This window comes from Chionomys nivalis, chromosome 1, assembly GCF_950005125.1.
Source record: "Chionomys nivalis chromosome 1, mChiNiv1.1, whole genome shotgun sequence".
Classification (NCBI taxonomy): domain Eukaryota; kingdom Metazoa; phylum Chordata; class Mammalia; order Rodentia; family Cricetidae; genus Chionomys; species Chionomys nivalis.
The window spans coordinates 31,737,917-31,756,320 of NC_080086.1; the positions used below are offsets into that span (position 1 = coordinate 31,737,917).

At 41.9% G+C, this 18,404-nt stretch overlaps 1 protein-coding gene across 2 annotated transcripts in view; it reads left to right on the forward strand.

Annotated features, from left to right (window-relative positions):
- Positions 1-9,425, forward strand: part of LOC130877791 (ankyrin repeat domain-containing protein 26-like) — a 77,397-nt gene extending 67,972 nt beyond the window's left edge. The window contains exons 30-34 of one of the 2 annotated variants that reach the window (XM_057775378.1): positions 1,160-1,450; positions 2,007-2,221; positions 3,558-3,786; positions 5,187-5,232; positions 7,841-9,425. In XM_057775378.1, coding sequence (XP_057631361.1) covers positions 1,160-1,450; positions 2,007-2,221; positions 3,558-3,786; positions 5,187-5,232; positions 7,841-7,974 — 915 coding nt within the window. In that variant the 3' untranslated portion in view covers positions 7,975-9,425. Of the gene's footprint in view, positions 1-1,159; positions 1,451-2,006; positions 2,222-3,557; positions 3,787-5,186; positions 5,233-6,513; positions 7,819-7,840 lie in introns of those variants that run through there. The other variant, XM_057775368.1, reaches the window with a different exon arrangement.
- Positions 9,426-18,404: the final 8,979 nt, after the last annotated feature.

Below are 18,404 nucleotides of genomic sequence, written 5' to 3' on the forward strand. Positions count from 1 at the left end.
TCTTGAAAAAAAACCAAAAAAAAAAAAAAAAAAAAAAAGTAGGGGCTTTAGTTTCACTCCCGTGGAAACTTTGCTTCACGTCTAGAAGAAGCCTGTGCCCATTTTCTGCCTTGCCGATGCCATGACACAATGAAGGTAGACTTGTAAAGATAGGGTTCGTTAATTTTCTTTCTTAATTGAAGCTTTTGACTTCTTTCCCAGTGCGCCTCCCTTCCCTCCATCTGCCTCTAATCTCGGGCACAAGACCTGCCAGCTCAGCACATTGACACTCACTGCCCTGGCTTTCATTACTGCAGTTGTAAGATCACCTGAGGACCTTTACCAACAAGAAAGAAGCGTGAGCTTCTGGCTCTTCTCATTGGGAATGGGGCTGATTTTGGAGTTTAGATTCAAATTCTTTCTGTTTCTTTCCTTTCATCTTTCCTTTTAGGAGCTTGCCATGTAGCCGAGGCTAGCCTTGAACTCAGAGTCCTCCCTCCTCAGTCTCCTGAGCCCTGGGACTACAGTCCACCAGTCCCAGCTAATCCTCTCTCAACCTAGTATCTGGTTCTTAGGATTCATTTTCTTGGCACAGAAAACAAACTAAAACTTCATGGCTCAGTAGAGATTGCAGGAGCCTGGCACTGTGATATTACCTCTGGTCCTAGCACTTAAGTAAGCTGAGGCAGGAGAATTGCAGTTCGAAACCACACTGGACCACCATGCAGATTTTCCAAAAGGAGCTAGAGTCATTTTGAGAAGGAAAGATGGGAGACAGTCCCGTGAAAACGATCTAATCTGAGTGCTGTGGCGTAGCAGAATACTGATCCTAAGGAGCATGTTTTATGACTGCTACTCCTCTGACTTTATCTTTCGAGTAATTAGAAACCCCGTTATGAACTGGGCATGGTGCCACATGCTTTTAATCTCAGTACTCAGGAGGCAGAGGCAGGCAGGTCTCTGAGTTTGCAGCCAGCCTGGTCTACAGAGGGAGTTCCAGGAGAGCCAGGTCTACACAGAAAAACCCTGTCTTGAGAGACCAAAAAGGAAAAAAGAAACATCATTATAAGAGTCATTGCAGGTTAATTACAACTGAGCTTAGGTAAAATTTGTGATTGGTTTTATGCTGCCGTGTTCTCAGCCTTCTTCATGACCAAACTGTATCACTTTATTCCTGCAGATTGATGATCTTACATCAAAACTGGAAACCACATCTTCAAAATGTCTACATTTGGGTAAAAAAAATCAGGTTCTTCAGCAGGAGTTGCTATTGATGAAAACCATACAGAAGAAGTGTGTGAAACTAGAGAAGAACAAAAGGAAACTGGAACAAGAAGTCGACAGCCTCAGAAGCCACATGGAGAAGAATATGGTGGAGCACAGTCAGCTGCAGCAGTATAGGCGGGAGGTCGAAGAGCAAGCCAGGCAGGACTTGGTGGAGAAGTTAAAACAGGTCAACCTCTTCCTGCAGGTTAGTTTCCGTTTCTGTGATGGGCGCAGTTCATCTCACTGCAGGTGCGCTCTGGCTGTGTGCATAGTGTGTGTTTGCTCTGGTTTGTTTCCCAGGGTTCTAGAGAGACGAGGACATGTGTGTCCTGTGTTCGAGTGTTCTTCATTGTTATAACTCGTGATCTCTCATTAGAGAATCATTTGACTTTTAAAGCTATTTTGTATAAAACAGATTGCTAGAAGGAAAACAAATTGATGCGTAAAGTGTACCAAACTCTTGAGTTGTTAAGTTATCTAGTTCCAGCTTTAAACTTGGGAGCTGATTCTACTGCTCCTTGAATTCTCAGATTACTTGTGTACTAACACACAGAACTGGGGATACACTGCAGAGGTGCCATGCTCAGTTAGCACGCACCAGGCCCTGGATTGGACTCTCAGCACTATAATAAACAAGAGAAGATGAAGATTGAGTGTGTTGTAGTTCACACCGAATGCAGTTGAGTGTCAGCACTCGTTTGCACGTGGATAATGACTGGCTTGTAATTACTCCTAAAGCATATTCTTCCGGTTTGCTGCAGGCACAGGCAGCATCTCAGGAAAACCTGGAGCAGTTGAGGGAGAGCAGTAACGCTTCAGTGAGGAGTCAGATGGAGCTCCGGATTAAAGACCTGGAATCCCAGCTCTCCAGAATGAAAAGTCAGGAAGACTTTGATAAAATAGAACTAGAAAAATACAAGCAACTCTACCAAGAAGAACTCCGAGTTAGAAAATCGTTGTCAAGTAAACTGAACAAGTAAGTCATGATGTCGGCGCTCAGGAAATCAGCTCACTGCTCTGTCTCGGCAGCAACATTTTCAGTAAGACTGGGAGATTGGGAATGCTAACTAGCAACACGTGTCTAGAAGGAATGTCGGCGGTGACCCGCAAATGTTACTTGGGCATAGTTCATATTCTTCTTTGTCATTTTTGTCTTAGTTGATATGATCTGTTGGGCTTCCGGATAGATATTTTTGAAGCGTTATAGTTAAGACGGTTATATTGTTATACAATTGTATTTCCACATCCTTTAAATAGGATTGTGCACAGACTTGGTTATGTTTTGTTTTGGGAAGAAGACAGCGTAGTCCCAAGGGTACTGCTGATATTCCTCCTTTGGGCACTTTCAGCATTTGATACTTCAGTTTTCTCTGATTGTCATCTTTAGTGTTTCCATTAGAGGTTCCTGTGAACAGACTAATGGACAGATTTTCTAGTCTGTGTCGAATTTACATGTGATGTAGGAAGTGTTAACACAGAACAGAAGCGCCGCATTCCTGGTGCTGCTCCAAGTTAGTCCTTGGTGTCAGGTGCTCAGTTTATCCTGAGTAATGGGAGCAAATGTGTAAACATCTCGTGAGGGAAGTTTCTCCTTCATCTCTTCAGGGAGTGAAAGGTTTCAATTATACACAGGGAAGCTGATCCTCCAGTCATCTCCCAGTTAGCACTTAACAGGGTGTTTCTGATGACACCTTCAGGATGCCAGGAAGCAGAGCCTTTCCAGAAGGCAGCTGTTACCGGTTACATCTCAACAGCCCTGTCTCTCCCTCCTACTTTGTTGGAATTACTTGTTAAATATCCCTCTAGATACAGGGGGGAGGGTCTTGCTCCTGCCTCAAATGATGTGGGAGACTTTATTGACTCCCCATGGGAGGCCTCACCCTCTCTGAAAAGTGAATGGGGAAAGGTGGTGAAGGAGGAAAGGGGGAGGGAACTGGGATTGGTATGTAAAATAAAAAAATATTTGCCTCGTGGTAGTGATAGTGGTACATGCTTTTAATCTCAGCACTCAGGAGGCAGAGGCAGGAGGACCACTGTGAGTTCAAGGCCAGCCTGGGGTCTACAGAGCAGGCTCCAAAACTACAGAGAAAATCTGTCTCCAAAAAAAAGAGTCCCTCTAGAAATACCTGCACTTTTTAGAATAATTTAAAACCTGTAATATTCAGCATTTACATTCTGACAGGTTTTTCATGCTAAGTCCCTGTTGAGGTGCAAATTGCATGTATTCACAGGACAGCTTTTTAAACAACCCTTACTCAAGACTCATCTAGGACCTTGTGATACTAAGCATTGGCCTTTTGTGGACTTCACAGGACTAATGAGAGGCTGGAGGAGGCCAGCACTAAACTGCTCCTGGAGGAACAGCAGAACAGATCGCTGCTAAGCTCTCTTAGTACAAGGCCTATTGTAGAGTGTCCTTGCGTTGGAGGTCTTCATAATAGTTTGGTATTCAACAGAACTCTTATTCCAAGAGAAAACATAGTGATTCCTACCTCAAGCCTACAGCCGTCAAATAAAAGAATGGAAATCTACCTGACCAAAGTTAGTATATTTCGTTTTTCCTTTTGGTTTCAAGTTTCTGATAAAATTCTCACTTTTAATTTAATGCATGATCCTGAGTTGTTTTGTTGATCTTTGCACACTAAAGTCATAGTAACTTTGCTAAAGGAGAAAAGTCACTGAAGTTCCTAGAGTTTTCATTTCAACAGTTGCTCACTGTTACCTGGTTCAGGGAATGCAGCTAATGTTGGGTCCACAGGGGTCACGCAAAGATGAGGACAGACCACCAAATCTAATAAACCAGAAGCAAACTTCATTCCAGGAAAAAATAAAAAATTAAAAAAAAATAAATCTCCATGGAGCACAAAAAGCTTATCAGCTGGCTGAGACCGCAGCCAGAGATGGATGGACTTGTAAGGCTGCGGCAAAGGCCAGCTTTCGAACCCTCCCTTTTTATATTAAGAAGTAACAAGAATTAGGTAGTAACAAAGGGATTTTTACAATCTTGAGGTGAAACTTAGACACAGATTGCCCTTCTTTGCAACTTCCATTAACAGAGTTTTTCAGTTAAACTAGTGTTTGTATTCAGTCCATTGTTTTTTCCTGGCAGGAAAGGGTATGGGAAGATGCACAACCAAAAAGTCAACCGTCACATACAACCCATCATTTAAAAGTTACCTCATGCCGGGCGATGGTGGCGCATGCCTTTAATCCCAGCACTCGGGAGGCAGAGGCAGGCGGATCTCTGTGAGTTCGAGGACAGCTTGGTTTACAAGAGCTAGTTCCAGGACAGGAACCAAAAGCTACGGAGAAACCCTGTGTCGAAAATCCAAAAAAAAAAAAAAAAAGTTACCTCAGCTCACATCAATTGCTGGTCATGAGTGGCCCGGGGTATCTAAAGGCTGATCCTCAGTTTGCAGAACCACCCTAAGTTTGCAGAGGCCTCTTCAGCCTCTCAATCTGTGGGTTGTAAAGCAGAGTAACCCACTGTTCATAGTCCATCCTTATGCTACTGAGAAAGCTGCTGACAGCCTGTTTTTATTCTCCTAGGCTTACAACTTTATATTTATTTACTTTTGCTTATTTTTGGAATCTACATTTTTATATTCTTATTCTTGGACTCTTCAGCTAAGGCAGTCCATTTCCTTAAAAGGAATGCTTACATTAGGTTTTGGAAATTAGACATGGTTGTGACTACAGGTACAGCTTAAAATGTGACCATACGCCTTCTAATGACCATTTCTCTGCAGTGTCCTGAACTTTCCATTCGGATGACAAGAGAATGGGTAACATCCAAATACCTACATGTGAATATTTATGATTTAAAGGAATCTCATGCAGATACTACTTATTAATTAAATAAATGTACCATTCCATAAGATTAATTTCTAAGTTAAAAATGTTCCATTTTATTAACATTATAAATATTCAACTCATTTCAGATGCACCAGGAGTTAGAAAAAAGTATAAATAGAGAACTTAAAGAAGGTATGTACCAAAATCGATGAATTAAGTTTAGATTGACTAATTTCTGAAATAAATTATAAATATTAAATGACATCATTTTTCTTGTTCATTGAATAGATTTTTTTAATTAATCATTGTCTTACATAAAATTAAAGATGTGAAGATATTCCTTTCATGGTTTAATGCAGCAAATGTTTGTTTCTTTTATTTTTGAGAATTTCATATTTAAGTGCACTGTATTAGCATCATTCCCACCTCCCTCTGCACTCTGACTCCACCCATGCTCCCCACCGCCTCTCATGACCTCTTCCTCTGATATATGCAACCTAGAGGCCCAATTAGTGTTGCCTGTATTTGCCTGTGTTTAGAACTAACCACTTAAGAATGAGGTCTCGTCCTTGAAAAAGACTGGTTCCTAGCTCTTCATCTCAGGGTAGGACTGCCTTAGGTAGGGTTTCTCCTGCTGTGTAAAGACCATGACCAAAGGCAACTTGGGGAGGAAAGGGTTTGTTCATCTTTCACTTCTATCACTGAGGCAAGTCGGGAACCTGGAGTCAGAAACTGAAGCAGAAGCCGTGGAGGAAGGCTGCTTACTGACCGTCCTTCTTTCTTACACAGTTCAGAGCCACTTGCCCACGGTAGCACCACAGACATTGAGTCATTAATCAAGAAAATGCCCCATAGATTTGCATAGGGCGGTATGATGGTGGCATTTTCTCAATTTTAGTTCCCTCTTCCCAGATAAATTGTGTCAATTTGACCAGGAAAAACAAAAATAAAACAAGACAGGGCCTTTGTGGATTTTTCTTCATCCTTGTAGGCATGCCAGCTGATGGAGTCTTTGCAGATATTGTGGAGGTTACCATGTTGTTGGGAGTTTATGGATACAGCATCCTCTTGACCAGAGGACATATCACAGCGGGTGTCAGGACCCTAGGCTTTACCTTCTTCCCACCTTCTCTTCCGTGATTCCCTGAGCGCTGGGAGTAGGAGTTGTGACAGATGTTCTGTCTGGGGATAAGATACCACATAGTCACTTATTGTTTGCATTTTGACCAGGGGTGGGTCTGTGATTGCCTCCTTGTGCTACACAGAGGCATCTTTGATGACAGATGAGAGCTACATGTATCTGTGGACATAAGAAGTTAGACGTTTACAAGGCCCTTGGAGACTGTATCTCTTTAATAATGTTGTAGTAAAGGGTTCTCCTCTAAGGTCTGTGGCCTGTCCAGCTGAGCAACTGTTGTGGTTCTCGGGCTTTCCAGCCAAGTAGAGATGTTGACAACTTTCCTCCCTTGGCAGCTTACATAGAACCTTCTGATACTAAGAGCTGGCCTCAGGTAGGAAGCTTTCCGGTCAGATCCGGTTCAATTCATCTTGTCCTTTGTCCTAAGTTTTCAGTGTCTTTAGCAATGTGGGCTTACTTCAACCTCCAAGAGGTAACCAAGGGCTACATCAATGGTCTGTGTTGTTTTGAGAGTCACCTGGATGAACCAACCATTAGCTGACCATTCCAAAGGAGGTTTCTCATGACTGTTACTGGAGTTCTCGTGGGAAGTACTGTCAGCCTTAGTGACATAACTTCCTTTAAGATTTTACACACACACAATACACACACACACACACACACACACTGGTAAATATAAGATAATATGCTACCTTGAAGTTTTATCAACCAACCTTGGCATTCGTCCCTCTCCTTCTGTATTGACCTTCTTCCTCCTCCCCAGTTGGTGCCCCTCCCCAATATTCCATTTCCCACTTCCTATCCCCTGTATCCTGCTGTTCTCTCAACCTTCCCCATACCAACATGTGCTCCCTTTATACTTTCCTGGGTTTAGTTCCTTTTTTGAGATTGGTTTTCTTGACTCTCCAGTATTTGTATATTCTGAATAGTAATCCAGCTACACACTAAGATTCTCTCCTGTTATGCGGGTTTCCTCCTTACTTGATTGTTTCCAGTGCTGTATGGAAGAGGCCCAGTTTGTCAGTTGTTCCTAAGCAAATTGAATCCTATTCAGAAAGTCCTTTCCTGCGAGTGTATCTTGTACTGTACTACCTCTGTTTCCTTCCAGCTGTCAGGTTTTACGTTGAAGTCTTCTTTTACCCATTTGGAGTTGTTGTTGTGCAGAGTGATGGAGACAGGTCTGGTTTCGTTCTTCCATTTGTGAACGTCAGTTTCCCATCACCTTTTGTTAAAGATGTTTCCTTTCCTCCAGTGTATATTTTTGTAATCTTGTCAAATATCAGGCAGCTATAAATATGTGGCCTTCTGCTGCACTAGTCTACCTGCCTGTTTGTGTGCTGCGCCATGCTGTTTTCAGTACTATGGCTCTGTGATATAATCTGCATGTGATTTTTGGGAGTGGACTGTATCATTTCATCTTGTCATTCCTGTGCTTGTTACAGTAGATTTGCACATGATTGTTGAGTAAATGAGTCAGCCCAGACGCTTCAATATTCACAGTGGTAGTAAGTGTGCACGTGTGAGCAGTCAAATTTAGTTATGATTGTGCACTCTAGTCACGCATACACACTGCCAGTTCAGTTTCAACTCTTCTGCTGGCATGGGTTTGACTAACTGGGAAGTCTCTGATAGGCATTTAGATATGTAACCCTTTCTTTCCAGCTGCTGCTGAGCTTGAATCTGAATTCTGCAGAGTTTCTCCCCTTGGATCTGCTACTAAACCAGGCCAAGATCTACTCTCAGAAGCATCACAAGAATATATAGACATTTTAAAGAAAAAATACACAATCTGCTGAATTTATAAAAAGAAAGGAAGAAAGAAAAGGCATAACAGTAGAAGCGGGACTGTTTGGAAGAAGATCCAGAGGAAGAGAGCACCTGCGAAGATAAAGGGGCACTCACTGTGTGTGTGAGGGCACACACCTTCAGCCCCAGCACTCGAGCAGCAGAGCAGGCAGGTCTCCCAAGGGCAGGTCTCCCAAGGGCAGGTCTCCCAAGGTCAAGGACAGCCAGGGCTACAAGTCTCACACAGAGAAAGTCGTGATGAAACCTACAATTTTGTACAAATAATATATATTATTACATATGGTCTAAAATATAATATATTTATTAGACTTTATATATTTTAATTGTCCTATTAAATGTATGACTTGAAAACAGAAGTGAAGAAAACTTTTTTGTCATGTGTATTAGAAAATTAATATGTTTACATGGGGTTTTTTGGTGGTTTAAGCAGATTTTGCAAGTATTATTAAACCAGTATTACCAGGTTTTACATACAAAAACCCCTAAAAGCCTGCTTCTCATTGAGTACTTTGGTGGGATGAGATCCCGTCTTTGTGTTGATACTTTTCTGGTTTTGTCACTTTGGTCTGCTGCTGTTGTCAGCATTGTGAACGTTTTAATGTATTACAGCCGCGGTATCACCACCAAACCTGGCTTCGATTTTAAGCCCTGATTTGTAGTTCTTGATCCTTCCCGCCTGTTCTGTTCATTCATTGCTTGTTCATCCTTGATGGTCTCCTAAGCAGTCTTAAAATTAGGCAAAACGTCAAAGAATTGTGCCCACCCACCCCACTCGACCATTTGAAAGAGCCTTGCTGCCATCTCCCACTGTCCTTGGCTATTTTAGTATTTTTGTAATTAACTGTGGTGTCACCGTTGTAATGAGCCGACTGACACTAATACACCCTTGCCATTTAATCCTCAAATTCTTTTCCAGTTTGACGTCTTGACTACAGTGTCCTTTAGCAAAAACTGCCCCTTCAGACTCCTGGATTCCAGCTACTCACATTTCCTAGACTCCTTCAGCCTGGAACATTGCCCAGTCTTTCCTTGCTTTTTATAACTAAATCTTCGTGGTAGAATTCATGTAATGCCCTTGAATTGAATTTTCTGTTTCATTATGATTAAATCATGCATTTCTTGGCAAGAGTATTACAGATGAAAATTTTTCTCATTTTGTCCTATTAGGTAATCTCTAATTTAGACTTTCCCTATAATTATGATGTTGATTTTGATCACTAAAGCAATTATCTGCTGTGGTTTTCCCTATATTTACTTTTGTAATAATTGTTTTGTGGGGAGGTAATTTGTGACTGTAAATACCTGTTTCTCGTCAAACTTAAAATATATTCAGTTACTAGTATCCATGTGGATTAATGGTTCTTCATTTTACTTAATGAGTTGTAAATGGTTGATAACGTTTTTAATTATTTTTATATTTTGATAAATAAAAATTTTGAGAATTTCATACGTGAGTGCTATATTTCTATCATGTCCACCCTTCCCTCCCTCCCTCCAGCTCCTCCTGTGTCCCTCCCAACTCCCTCTCACATTCATGGCCTCTTTGTTGTTTTTATACTTATACACATGTAGAAATGCACCCACCTATTGAGTCCAGTTAGTATTCCTTTGTATGTGTGTTCGGGGGCTTGTAAATGTTCTGTTTCGGTAATTGGAGCACCATAGAAATTTTTTAAAGAATAGTACAAAGAAATCTTGGTTATTGCCACTCTTTTCCCAAATGTAAGCATTGGTTTTTGTCCTTCCCCTTCTTGTCCTCTTTCAAAATAAATGCAGGTTAAAGGGTGTGAAAGAGCATGTTTCCCTTGTGAGTGGCAAACATGACACATTTATTCCCAAGTATGTGTCTTTTAGAAACAAGGAGCTCTTACATACCTGTAGTGGAATAATCAGAGTCAGGAATTTCAGCATCTATTTCAATTTTAACAATTATCTCAATAACTTTTTATAGGTAGAAAATTCAAAATGGAATTCTGTACCCACCTTCTTTCTGTGCCAGAATTTTTGTCTGGCTTGAACTCGCAAAGGTCTTGCAGTGTGCTAGAGCAATGGCTGGGAATTCACATGTTCAGCTGCCCTATTATGCCCAGAAAACACTTCTTTTGGTGTCCACCATCTCTGGCTCTTAGAGATTTCTGCCGCCTCTTCCATGAGGATTGCTGCCCACTCCACCTCCAGTATTGTCTCACCTTGACCCACGGGGGGGCTTCTCTGCTAATTGCTGTCTGCTGCAGAGGCTCCTTCCTCCGACTCTAGCTGTGTCAAGTTGTCACACACATCCAGGCAGTATAAACAAGACTAGGAATACTTCCGTACAGATGTTTATGTTTGGATATTACATTTTGTTGAGAATATTGCTGGAGAATTGCTGGGCTAAATGGCAAATCAACATTTAACTGCCAAATTGTTCTATAAACTAACTTCCCATTTTACATTCTCACAAACAAATTCTCTAATACCCTTCCAAGTACAAGGACACTGGTTTTTTGTATTGGAAAAACGATTGCTCTTTCTGGTAACCAGACAGAAGTTGGTCCCTCTTTCAATGTGCGTGTTTGTCTGTGAAGATTGGCGGTTGATGCAGGGGCGTCTTCCTCAGTTGTCTTCTCCCCTTTATTTTTTGAGATGGGACCACATGGTAAACCTTAAGCTACTTTATCTAGACCCACTCTCCCCAGTGAGCTCTGAGGACTCTTTCTGGCCTCTAGTGCTGTGTAAATTAGTCGTCACCCCCCTCCTGCCCCAATTTGACACAAGCTAGTCACCTGAGAAGAGGGGACCTCAATTGAGCAAATCAGATTGGTCTGTAAGCAAGTCTATGGAAAGCATTTTCTTTATTAATGATTGATATGAGAGGGCCCAGCCCACAGGTGATGCCACCCCTGGGCAGCTGGTCCTGTGAGGTATAGTAAAGGCAAAGCAGTAAACAGTATTCCTTCATGACCACTGCTTCAGTTCCTGCCTCTAGGTTCCTGCCTTGATTTCCTGCCCTGACTTCCCTTCATAAAAGACTATAAACCGGAAGAAGGAGCGAACCCTTTCCTTCCCACGATGCTTTTGGCTGGGGTGCTTTATCAGAGCAATAGAAACATCAAGAGCAAGCTCTGAGGTTGTAGTTGGATATCGTGCCTGGCTGTTTACATGGGTGCTTGGAGTCCCAGTTCAGGTCCTTGTGTTCATGCAGATCTCTTTTCAACTGAGCCATCTCCTCAGTATGGTTCTGTTATTCTCCTCCATAGAATAGTGTTTGGGGAGGCAGGGATTTGCTTCAATACACCAGACAAGGTATTCTTGAGAACAGAAACAGTATGTAGATGAATCGGGGCACCCAATTTGATCAGCAACCCTCCTCTAGAAGCAGACAGTATAAGTTGGCCCAGGGATGTCTTTGGACCTGAGGCCTTCTCAGATTGTTTGGAATATGATGTGGTTTAAGATGAGTTGGTTTCACCATGTGGGGCTTTAATTCCCCGTATGGACCTGAGTAGGCATGGGGTATGGGACTGGGAACTAAAATTCCAGCTTATTCCAATTACTTCTTAATTGAGAAGTATTATTTAGAGGGCACTCATTTACTTTGCCTTTAAAGTCTTTAACTACTAAATCACATAAGGTTTAGAAGACAGGCCTATATTCAAGTACCATCAGATCGGCTTCTCCCTCTCCATTGCCCGCTTTTCCCCTTGTGGGTTCCCCATTGAGTAGTAAGTAATCAGGTCAGAAGGACTGACAATACCCTCAAGACTGTAGAACCTTGACCTCTGACAGTGGGAGGCCTGGGTCAAGTGTAACAGAGTTTCACACCCCAGAAGACGGGCGTGTCTGCAGTGTGCTGGTTCACACTTACGTAACAGCAGGAGGCGCTCAGGCAGCCACGTGCTTTACCCCAGCCTGTCCATCATACAATATATGCAAACTGGTGACAGACATAGGTTGAAGGAATGACCATCCGTCCTCCCAAAACTTGCAAAAAAACATCAGAAATATCTCAGGCCTACATAATATATATTAAAAGAGCATCACCCATTGTACCTGCTGTGCGAATCTCCGCTGGTCACTCCTACCAGACCACTCCCATCAGCTTCTGGGTAAGAAGAGCTTTATGAGGAGAGCCCTCAGCTCCTGTAGCCAAGTTTTAGAATAGTTCTCTACCTTCTTGCCTCAGTACTTTGTCTCTCAACTTAACTGGCAGCTGGATGGGCTGGTAAGAACCCTTCAAACCTTCAAGACCAATGCGTCTTTTAGAATTACATCTTTTATTCCCTTTAGTGGGACTTTGAGAAAGCTGCTGAAAAGCACAGGTGAGAGAGCATCCTTGCATCCTTCCTGATTTGAGCAAGGAGGCCTCTCTGTGTAAGCCAGTGAGTGTGGTGGTCAGGGGCTGGAGAGGCAGCTCAGTGGTTAAGAGTTCTTGCTGCTTTTTCAAAGGACCAGAGTTTGGTTCTCAGCATCCATACTGAGCAGCTCACAATTGCTTGTAACTTGAACTCCAGGGCCCTCATCTGCCCTCTGCAGGCACCGGCATGTACCTTTGTAGCATGTATACACACACACAGAGAGAGAGAGAGAGAGAGAGAGAGAGAGAGAGAGAGAGAGAGAGAGAGAGAGAGAGAGAGAGAATATCTTCTTGAAAGCATGATGCTAGCTGTAGTGGAGCAATTCTTTACTGTACTGAAGCTCCTTTGCTGTAGACCTGTTGCCTGAGAGGTTTTTTCGTGCGTGGGCATGGAATATCATCAAATGCTTGTTTAGCATGGATTGATATGACCAATTTTGTTTTGTATTTTTCATTTTTACAAGTTTTCTGAAGCTGTGAGAGAAAATTTACTCCTAAAGTTTTTTTTTTTCAACTTTATTAGAGTCACAGTGTTTCAAATGCATATCATCACGTTTGGAAGCAGTGGATTTCATACACAAATGATTATCTTCAGAGACAGCTGTCTGAGGAACAAAAGGGATGAGCCGGCACAGTACAGTCTCTCGTGTTTATTGGATTCACAGCATGTGTGCTCTGTGCTCTCCCTATTTTGTAGCTTACTCATCTTTTTTTTTTCCCCAGGATGGCATCTGGACATACATTGTATCAAAACATCTGTTCTGTAGTCCGGACCTTTTCATGTTGAATGGGTGTTTCATGAACATTGCTTGTAGCCTTATTTTTAAAACTTCACTTTTCTCTCTAGTAAGAATTTTCTCACGTTTAATGTTGAGGAATAATTTCCCCATAGGCGTTAGATTCATTAGGATTTTGTGTTTTGATGTTCTTTCCTCCCCCGCCCCCAAATCAGGGCTTCTCTGTGTAGCCTTGGCTGTTTGGGTTGTCCTGGAACTCACTCTGTAGACCAGGCTGGCCTCAAACTCAGAGATTCACCTACCCCTGCCTCCCAAATTCTGGGATTAAAGGCATAGGCCACCACTGCCCAGGTTCATTAGGATTTTTTTCTTGAGAAATTTTTCCTGCTAACAAATTCTGAAATGCTGCTAGAATTTCGCTCTGAGTCACACTCACAGAGCGTTTTTGTGGAGGGAAAGAATTAATGGCCAAGTGAAGTGGTTTTGCTGTTAACATTACCTTGTTCCTCAGTCAGCGTTTTGTTATTGGTGAATGCAGCTTCCCAGAGATATTTAGGTTACCTTTCTTGACTCTAGCCATTCAAGTGGTCAACTGTCTAATGTTCTAGAAATAAGACAAACTAATCTTCCCACAGAAACACTAGCACATCGCTTATAAAATAATACCTTGCTACTACAAAAATCCTAAGATGATTCACTGTGGTCCTCTTTTGTCCGGCTGTCAGGAATGAGAATGACTGCGTGGACACAATTCTATTATGTGAGTTTGTGATCAAAAGTAAAACTTACAGAAATGTAGTGGCAGTTCATTCTGTTTAATAAAGCTCACCTGAAGATCAGAATGCAAGCAGCCTCACCAGTCAGCCATGTAGGCCTGTCAGTGGTGGCACACACCTTTAATCCCAGCCACATCAGCCATAGAGGCTTTGGGGGGAGGGGGGAGTGCATGCCTTTAATCCCAGCACTAGAGAGGAATATAAAGCAGGATGAGACAGGAACTCTCTCTCTTTCAGTCTGAAGATTCCATAGAGGTAAGAGAGCTCTTTAGAGGCTTGTCTGCTTTGCTTTTCTGATCTTCAGGTTGAACCCCAATATCCGTCTCTGGGTTTTGATTATTTGTGCTACACAGAAAGGTCTGGTGTAGAGGAAAGGAAAGAATATGATTATGATAAGATATAGTTTTGATTTCCAATGTAGAATCAATCTACATCTTTCCATGCAGCCTTCAAAAATGATAAGGATCGACAGACGAGCCAATGACATTACCTATAGTCACTGGTGGTTTTAGCATAACATTACTACAGTACCCTAATTGCTACTAAACAAAAGTTTACACATAGGAGAAACTGTGAACCCACATCTGAGACGTTTGCTGGAAACTGGTGATAACCCAGGGAAAGCAGAGTCTACAAGTAATGGATTCTTTCTGAATAGAGCAAGTCTAGGAGCCAGGGCTAGAGACCTGCCTTGAGAAACCAGAAAGAAAGAAAAAAGAGAGGGAGGGAAAACAAATTCAAGAAATTCAGGAAAAATGTGAACTGAAGGGTACACACACACACACACACACACACACACACATTGTATTTTTTCTGCTACAAAAAAGAAGTTACATTTACAGGAAGATGGAGGTAACTGGGAGAGGATTATATTAAGATGATTAGAAAGTCTCAGAAAGACAAATGTGTTTTCACTCTTTCGTAGTTCCCAAATCTTATATAGTACACAAAATTACATTTATTTGGGCAGATTATATAAACCTATTGGTGGATGAGTAGGAAGGGGAGGGTTGATGAGTGCGGGGGAAATGTTCAAAGATATTACTTATTTGTATAAAAATGTCTCTATGTATAATAAATGCACATAGTGGGAAACAAAGATATTCTTGAAAAATGTTTTGAGATTGCCAATTTCTAATTAGCTACAGGCATTTAGTATGTCCAGTGTTCATCTACACAGTAGACAAATTATCTCACTGACTTAAGTCATTTCCCTCTAGTAGCCATGGTTCCTCTCCTTGCTGCAGTTTGAAGATCACCTCTGGCTTGTTCATACAATACACCGTTAACAGAAATAGTTAAGGACATAGGCAGGCAGCCCAGAAGTCATGTCTTCTAATACAGGTGGAAACATGAGGCTCCTGGAACATCTCAATAGAGAAATGAACAGAAATATCTTCAGGGCTGGGGAAATGGATCAGTGGGTAAAAGCACTCGCTGAACAAGCCTGAGGACCCGAGACCGAATCCAGCAATCCTCAGGTGTGTGTTGTGAGCTGTAATCCCAGATCAGAACAACTATGGAGAAATGGGAGAGACAGGAGAATTCTTGGAAAATTGTAGGCCAGTTAGCCTGATGTGTGTGGCAGAGAGAGAGAGAGAGAGAGAGAGAGAGAGAGAGAGAGAGAGAGAGAGAGAGAGAGAGAGAGAGAGACACCCTGCTCAAATAAGGTGGAAGTCCAGGACTGACCGAATGTTGTCTTCTGACTTGCACACACACATTATTTCGTATGATTCTCACACATGCAAGCATGCACACACACACACACACACACACACACACACACAATCTTCTGATACCCAATAAAGTATTAAACTCTACAAAGTGCCCAGATGCTTCACAATTAAAAGAATATACAAAAGCCAGGTGGTGGTGATGCACACCTTTTTTCCCCCAGCTTTAGTTTTTAATTGAACTGGGACAACAAACAGATCACTTGCATTATATGTTCGTAGAGAATACCAGAAACAAACATTTGGGAAGATTTATGAAATTTTATCTTGTTGGAAATGTGATATACCAAGAGGCCAATTTGCTATTTTTCTTGGTACATATTTTATGGATGATTTTTCCTTTTTTTAGATGTCTCATTTGTCCAGTGGTCTTCAGATTCCTTACTTAGATGCCGTTGTTTTCCTGAAAAGACAAAAACAAAACCTACTCCAACCCTAATTTTTGGGAGGTTCCCTTATTGCAAGTTATATCTGATCAAATGAAAAGCATTTGTCAGTTTTAAAGTTAGTTTAGATTGAATTTCCAAGCTGTTTGATTAAACATTACTTCTTCTAATCAAGGGGTGTCTCTTGTTTAAATCTAATCTTTAGGTGATGCACACCTTTAATCCCAGCACTCAGGAGGCAGAGACAGGTAGATCCCTATGAGTTCAAGGCCAGCCTGGTCTACAGAGATAGTTCCAGGACAGCTAGGACTTTAGCTCAGAGAAACCCTATCTTGAAAAAACAAGAAAGGAAGGAAGGAAGGATATACAATGTTTTTTAATTAGTTAATTTATTTTATGTATATGAGGGTCTATCTGCATGTATGCCTGTATGCCAGAAGAGGGCACCAAATCCCACTATAGATGGCTATGAGCCACCATATAGTTGCTGGGAATAGAACTCAGGACCTCTGGAAGAGCAGCCAGTGCTCTTAACTGCTGAGCCATCTCTCCAGCCCCAAGGATATACAATGTTACAATGTTTTTCTGCATTACACAGAAAATGGTCTCACGGATGGAGACAGTGTGGCTATAGTTCTCCAGTATCACATCCCTGTATGGGGACTGCTGGCTGGTCCTGGGTGAAGCCCACAGTCACATCTTTAAATGATGTGAGTTTCTGGATTTTTTTCTTCCATCTGAAATAGTTAAACTTGGGTGTTATGAAAAAAGATGTGTGGGGTGAATCTTTACTGATTACTGCTTACGGCTCATCAAGATGTTTTTAGAATATTTGCTTCATTTTCTGTTTTGTGGGAGGACAATAATAATAGGAACATGTTGCCATAGTGCCAAGTTAAAAATCTATGTGGAAATGAGCAATTCTCCTAATGTACTCTGGAGGTTCATTTTATCAAAACCATGTATTCGAGGACCTGATATGAAAACATGGGATATAAAGTGCTACATTGCAATGATAAAGTAGAGATCATACAACTTAAGCATACAAAGGATGAGTAATATTGGTTATTTTGAGCTTCTCAGAAGCTTAAGACCAAAGCACAAGAAAAGACAAGGATATTCTAGGACATTCAAGAAATTGGTTGCAGAACAAACAGCATAGGATATGAGGATATGGCCTGGTGCCAAAACAAGAAGAAAAAAAACACAGAGGACTTAGGGATTGATTATAAAGTAATTTGGGATCAACATTCTCCAAAGCACTGAATCTCTATCTAAGAGGACAAGCTTATTTATTTGTTTATTCTTAAGCAGTGAGTTTTACTTCACCGCTTGTCTTTCCTAACTCTAGCCATTTAAAGTTAGAGTAGCCATTAAGGTGCCACAGACCATTACATGTTAGTTTATTTTTTAATATATTTTTTATTTTATGTGTATGAGTGTTTAGTGAGCAGGTAGTTGATGCACCATGTGCTTGCAGTGCTCCCAGAGGCTAGAAGAGGGCAGCAGATTCCCCGGAGCTGGAATTACAGTTGTTAACTACCATGTGGGTGCTTCGAACTGAATTTAGGTCCTTAGCAAGAACAAGTGCTCTTAGCTATTGAGCCATCTCTCCAACCCAAGGTCTTGGTTTCTAAATGTGTGTGGAAGACCTCAACAAATCACTGGGCTAGGCTCCGAGAAGTCAGTGTTTGCTTGTTAAAATGGAGGACTTTGGGTTCTATTTTTATTTTTTTTTTAACTCTACATTGGGCATATGTGTAACTGTCCTGAAGCTATTCTAAGAGAGACACTTGTGTCCCCTCCCTTAGGCTATCAGAATATCTACAGAATAAGCCCTAATGAGTTGGACTTTTTCCAGGGGAAGGACAAGGCTGGTCCTTGATGCCAACCAAGGGAAAAACATCATCACACAGTATTCATGATTTATGTGACCCACTGGGAGCCCCGGCCAGGAGCAGAGACGATGCGGGTCCAGCATGCAGGACCACATATGAACTAGGACTACTTGGCTGTGCGTACTTCCTCTACTCATCTAGACCAACCTCAAGTCGGTACCCTGAAAGTGGACCTTAGGATGGCTGGCGCTCGTCCTCTCTGCCTCTTCCCAATGTGGCCACACTGAATGACATTCTCTTCTTTGCTTTGTTCCTGTTACTTGTAGAGACAGCACACACACACACACACACACAAAAAAAAAAAAAAAACTAAAAGGGTTGAAAATAAAAAGCATATCTCACTGTCCAACAGGCAGGTTCTGACTGCTGGGCTCCTGCCCCAGTAGTCTGCTTTGACAGTAACGATTAGGGCCTAACTGGTAATGGCTCTGACATCTCACCCCAAATGGTTGGTTTCAAGGGGACAGGTTGCAGACTGAAATTCACTCCTCTGTTACTGAGCTTCCCTCTTGACATCGTTCAAATCCATCCCACACACCAGCCTTGCAGGCAAA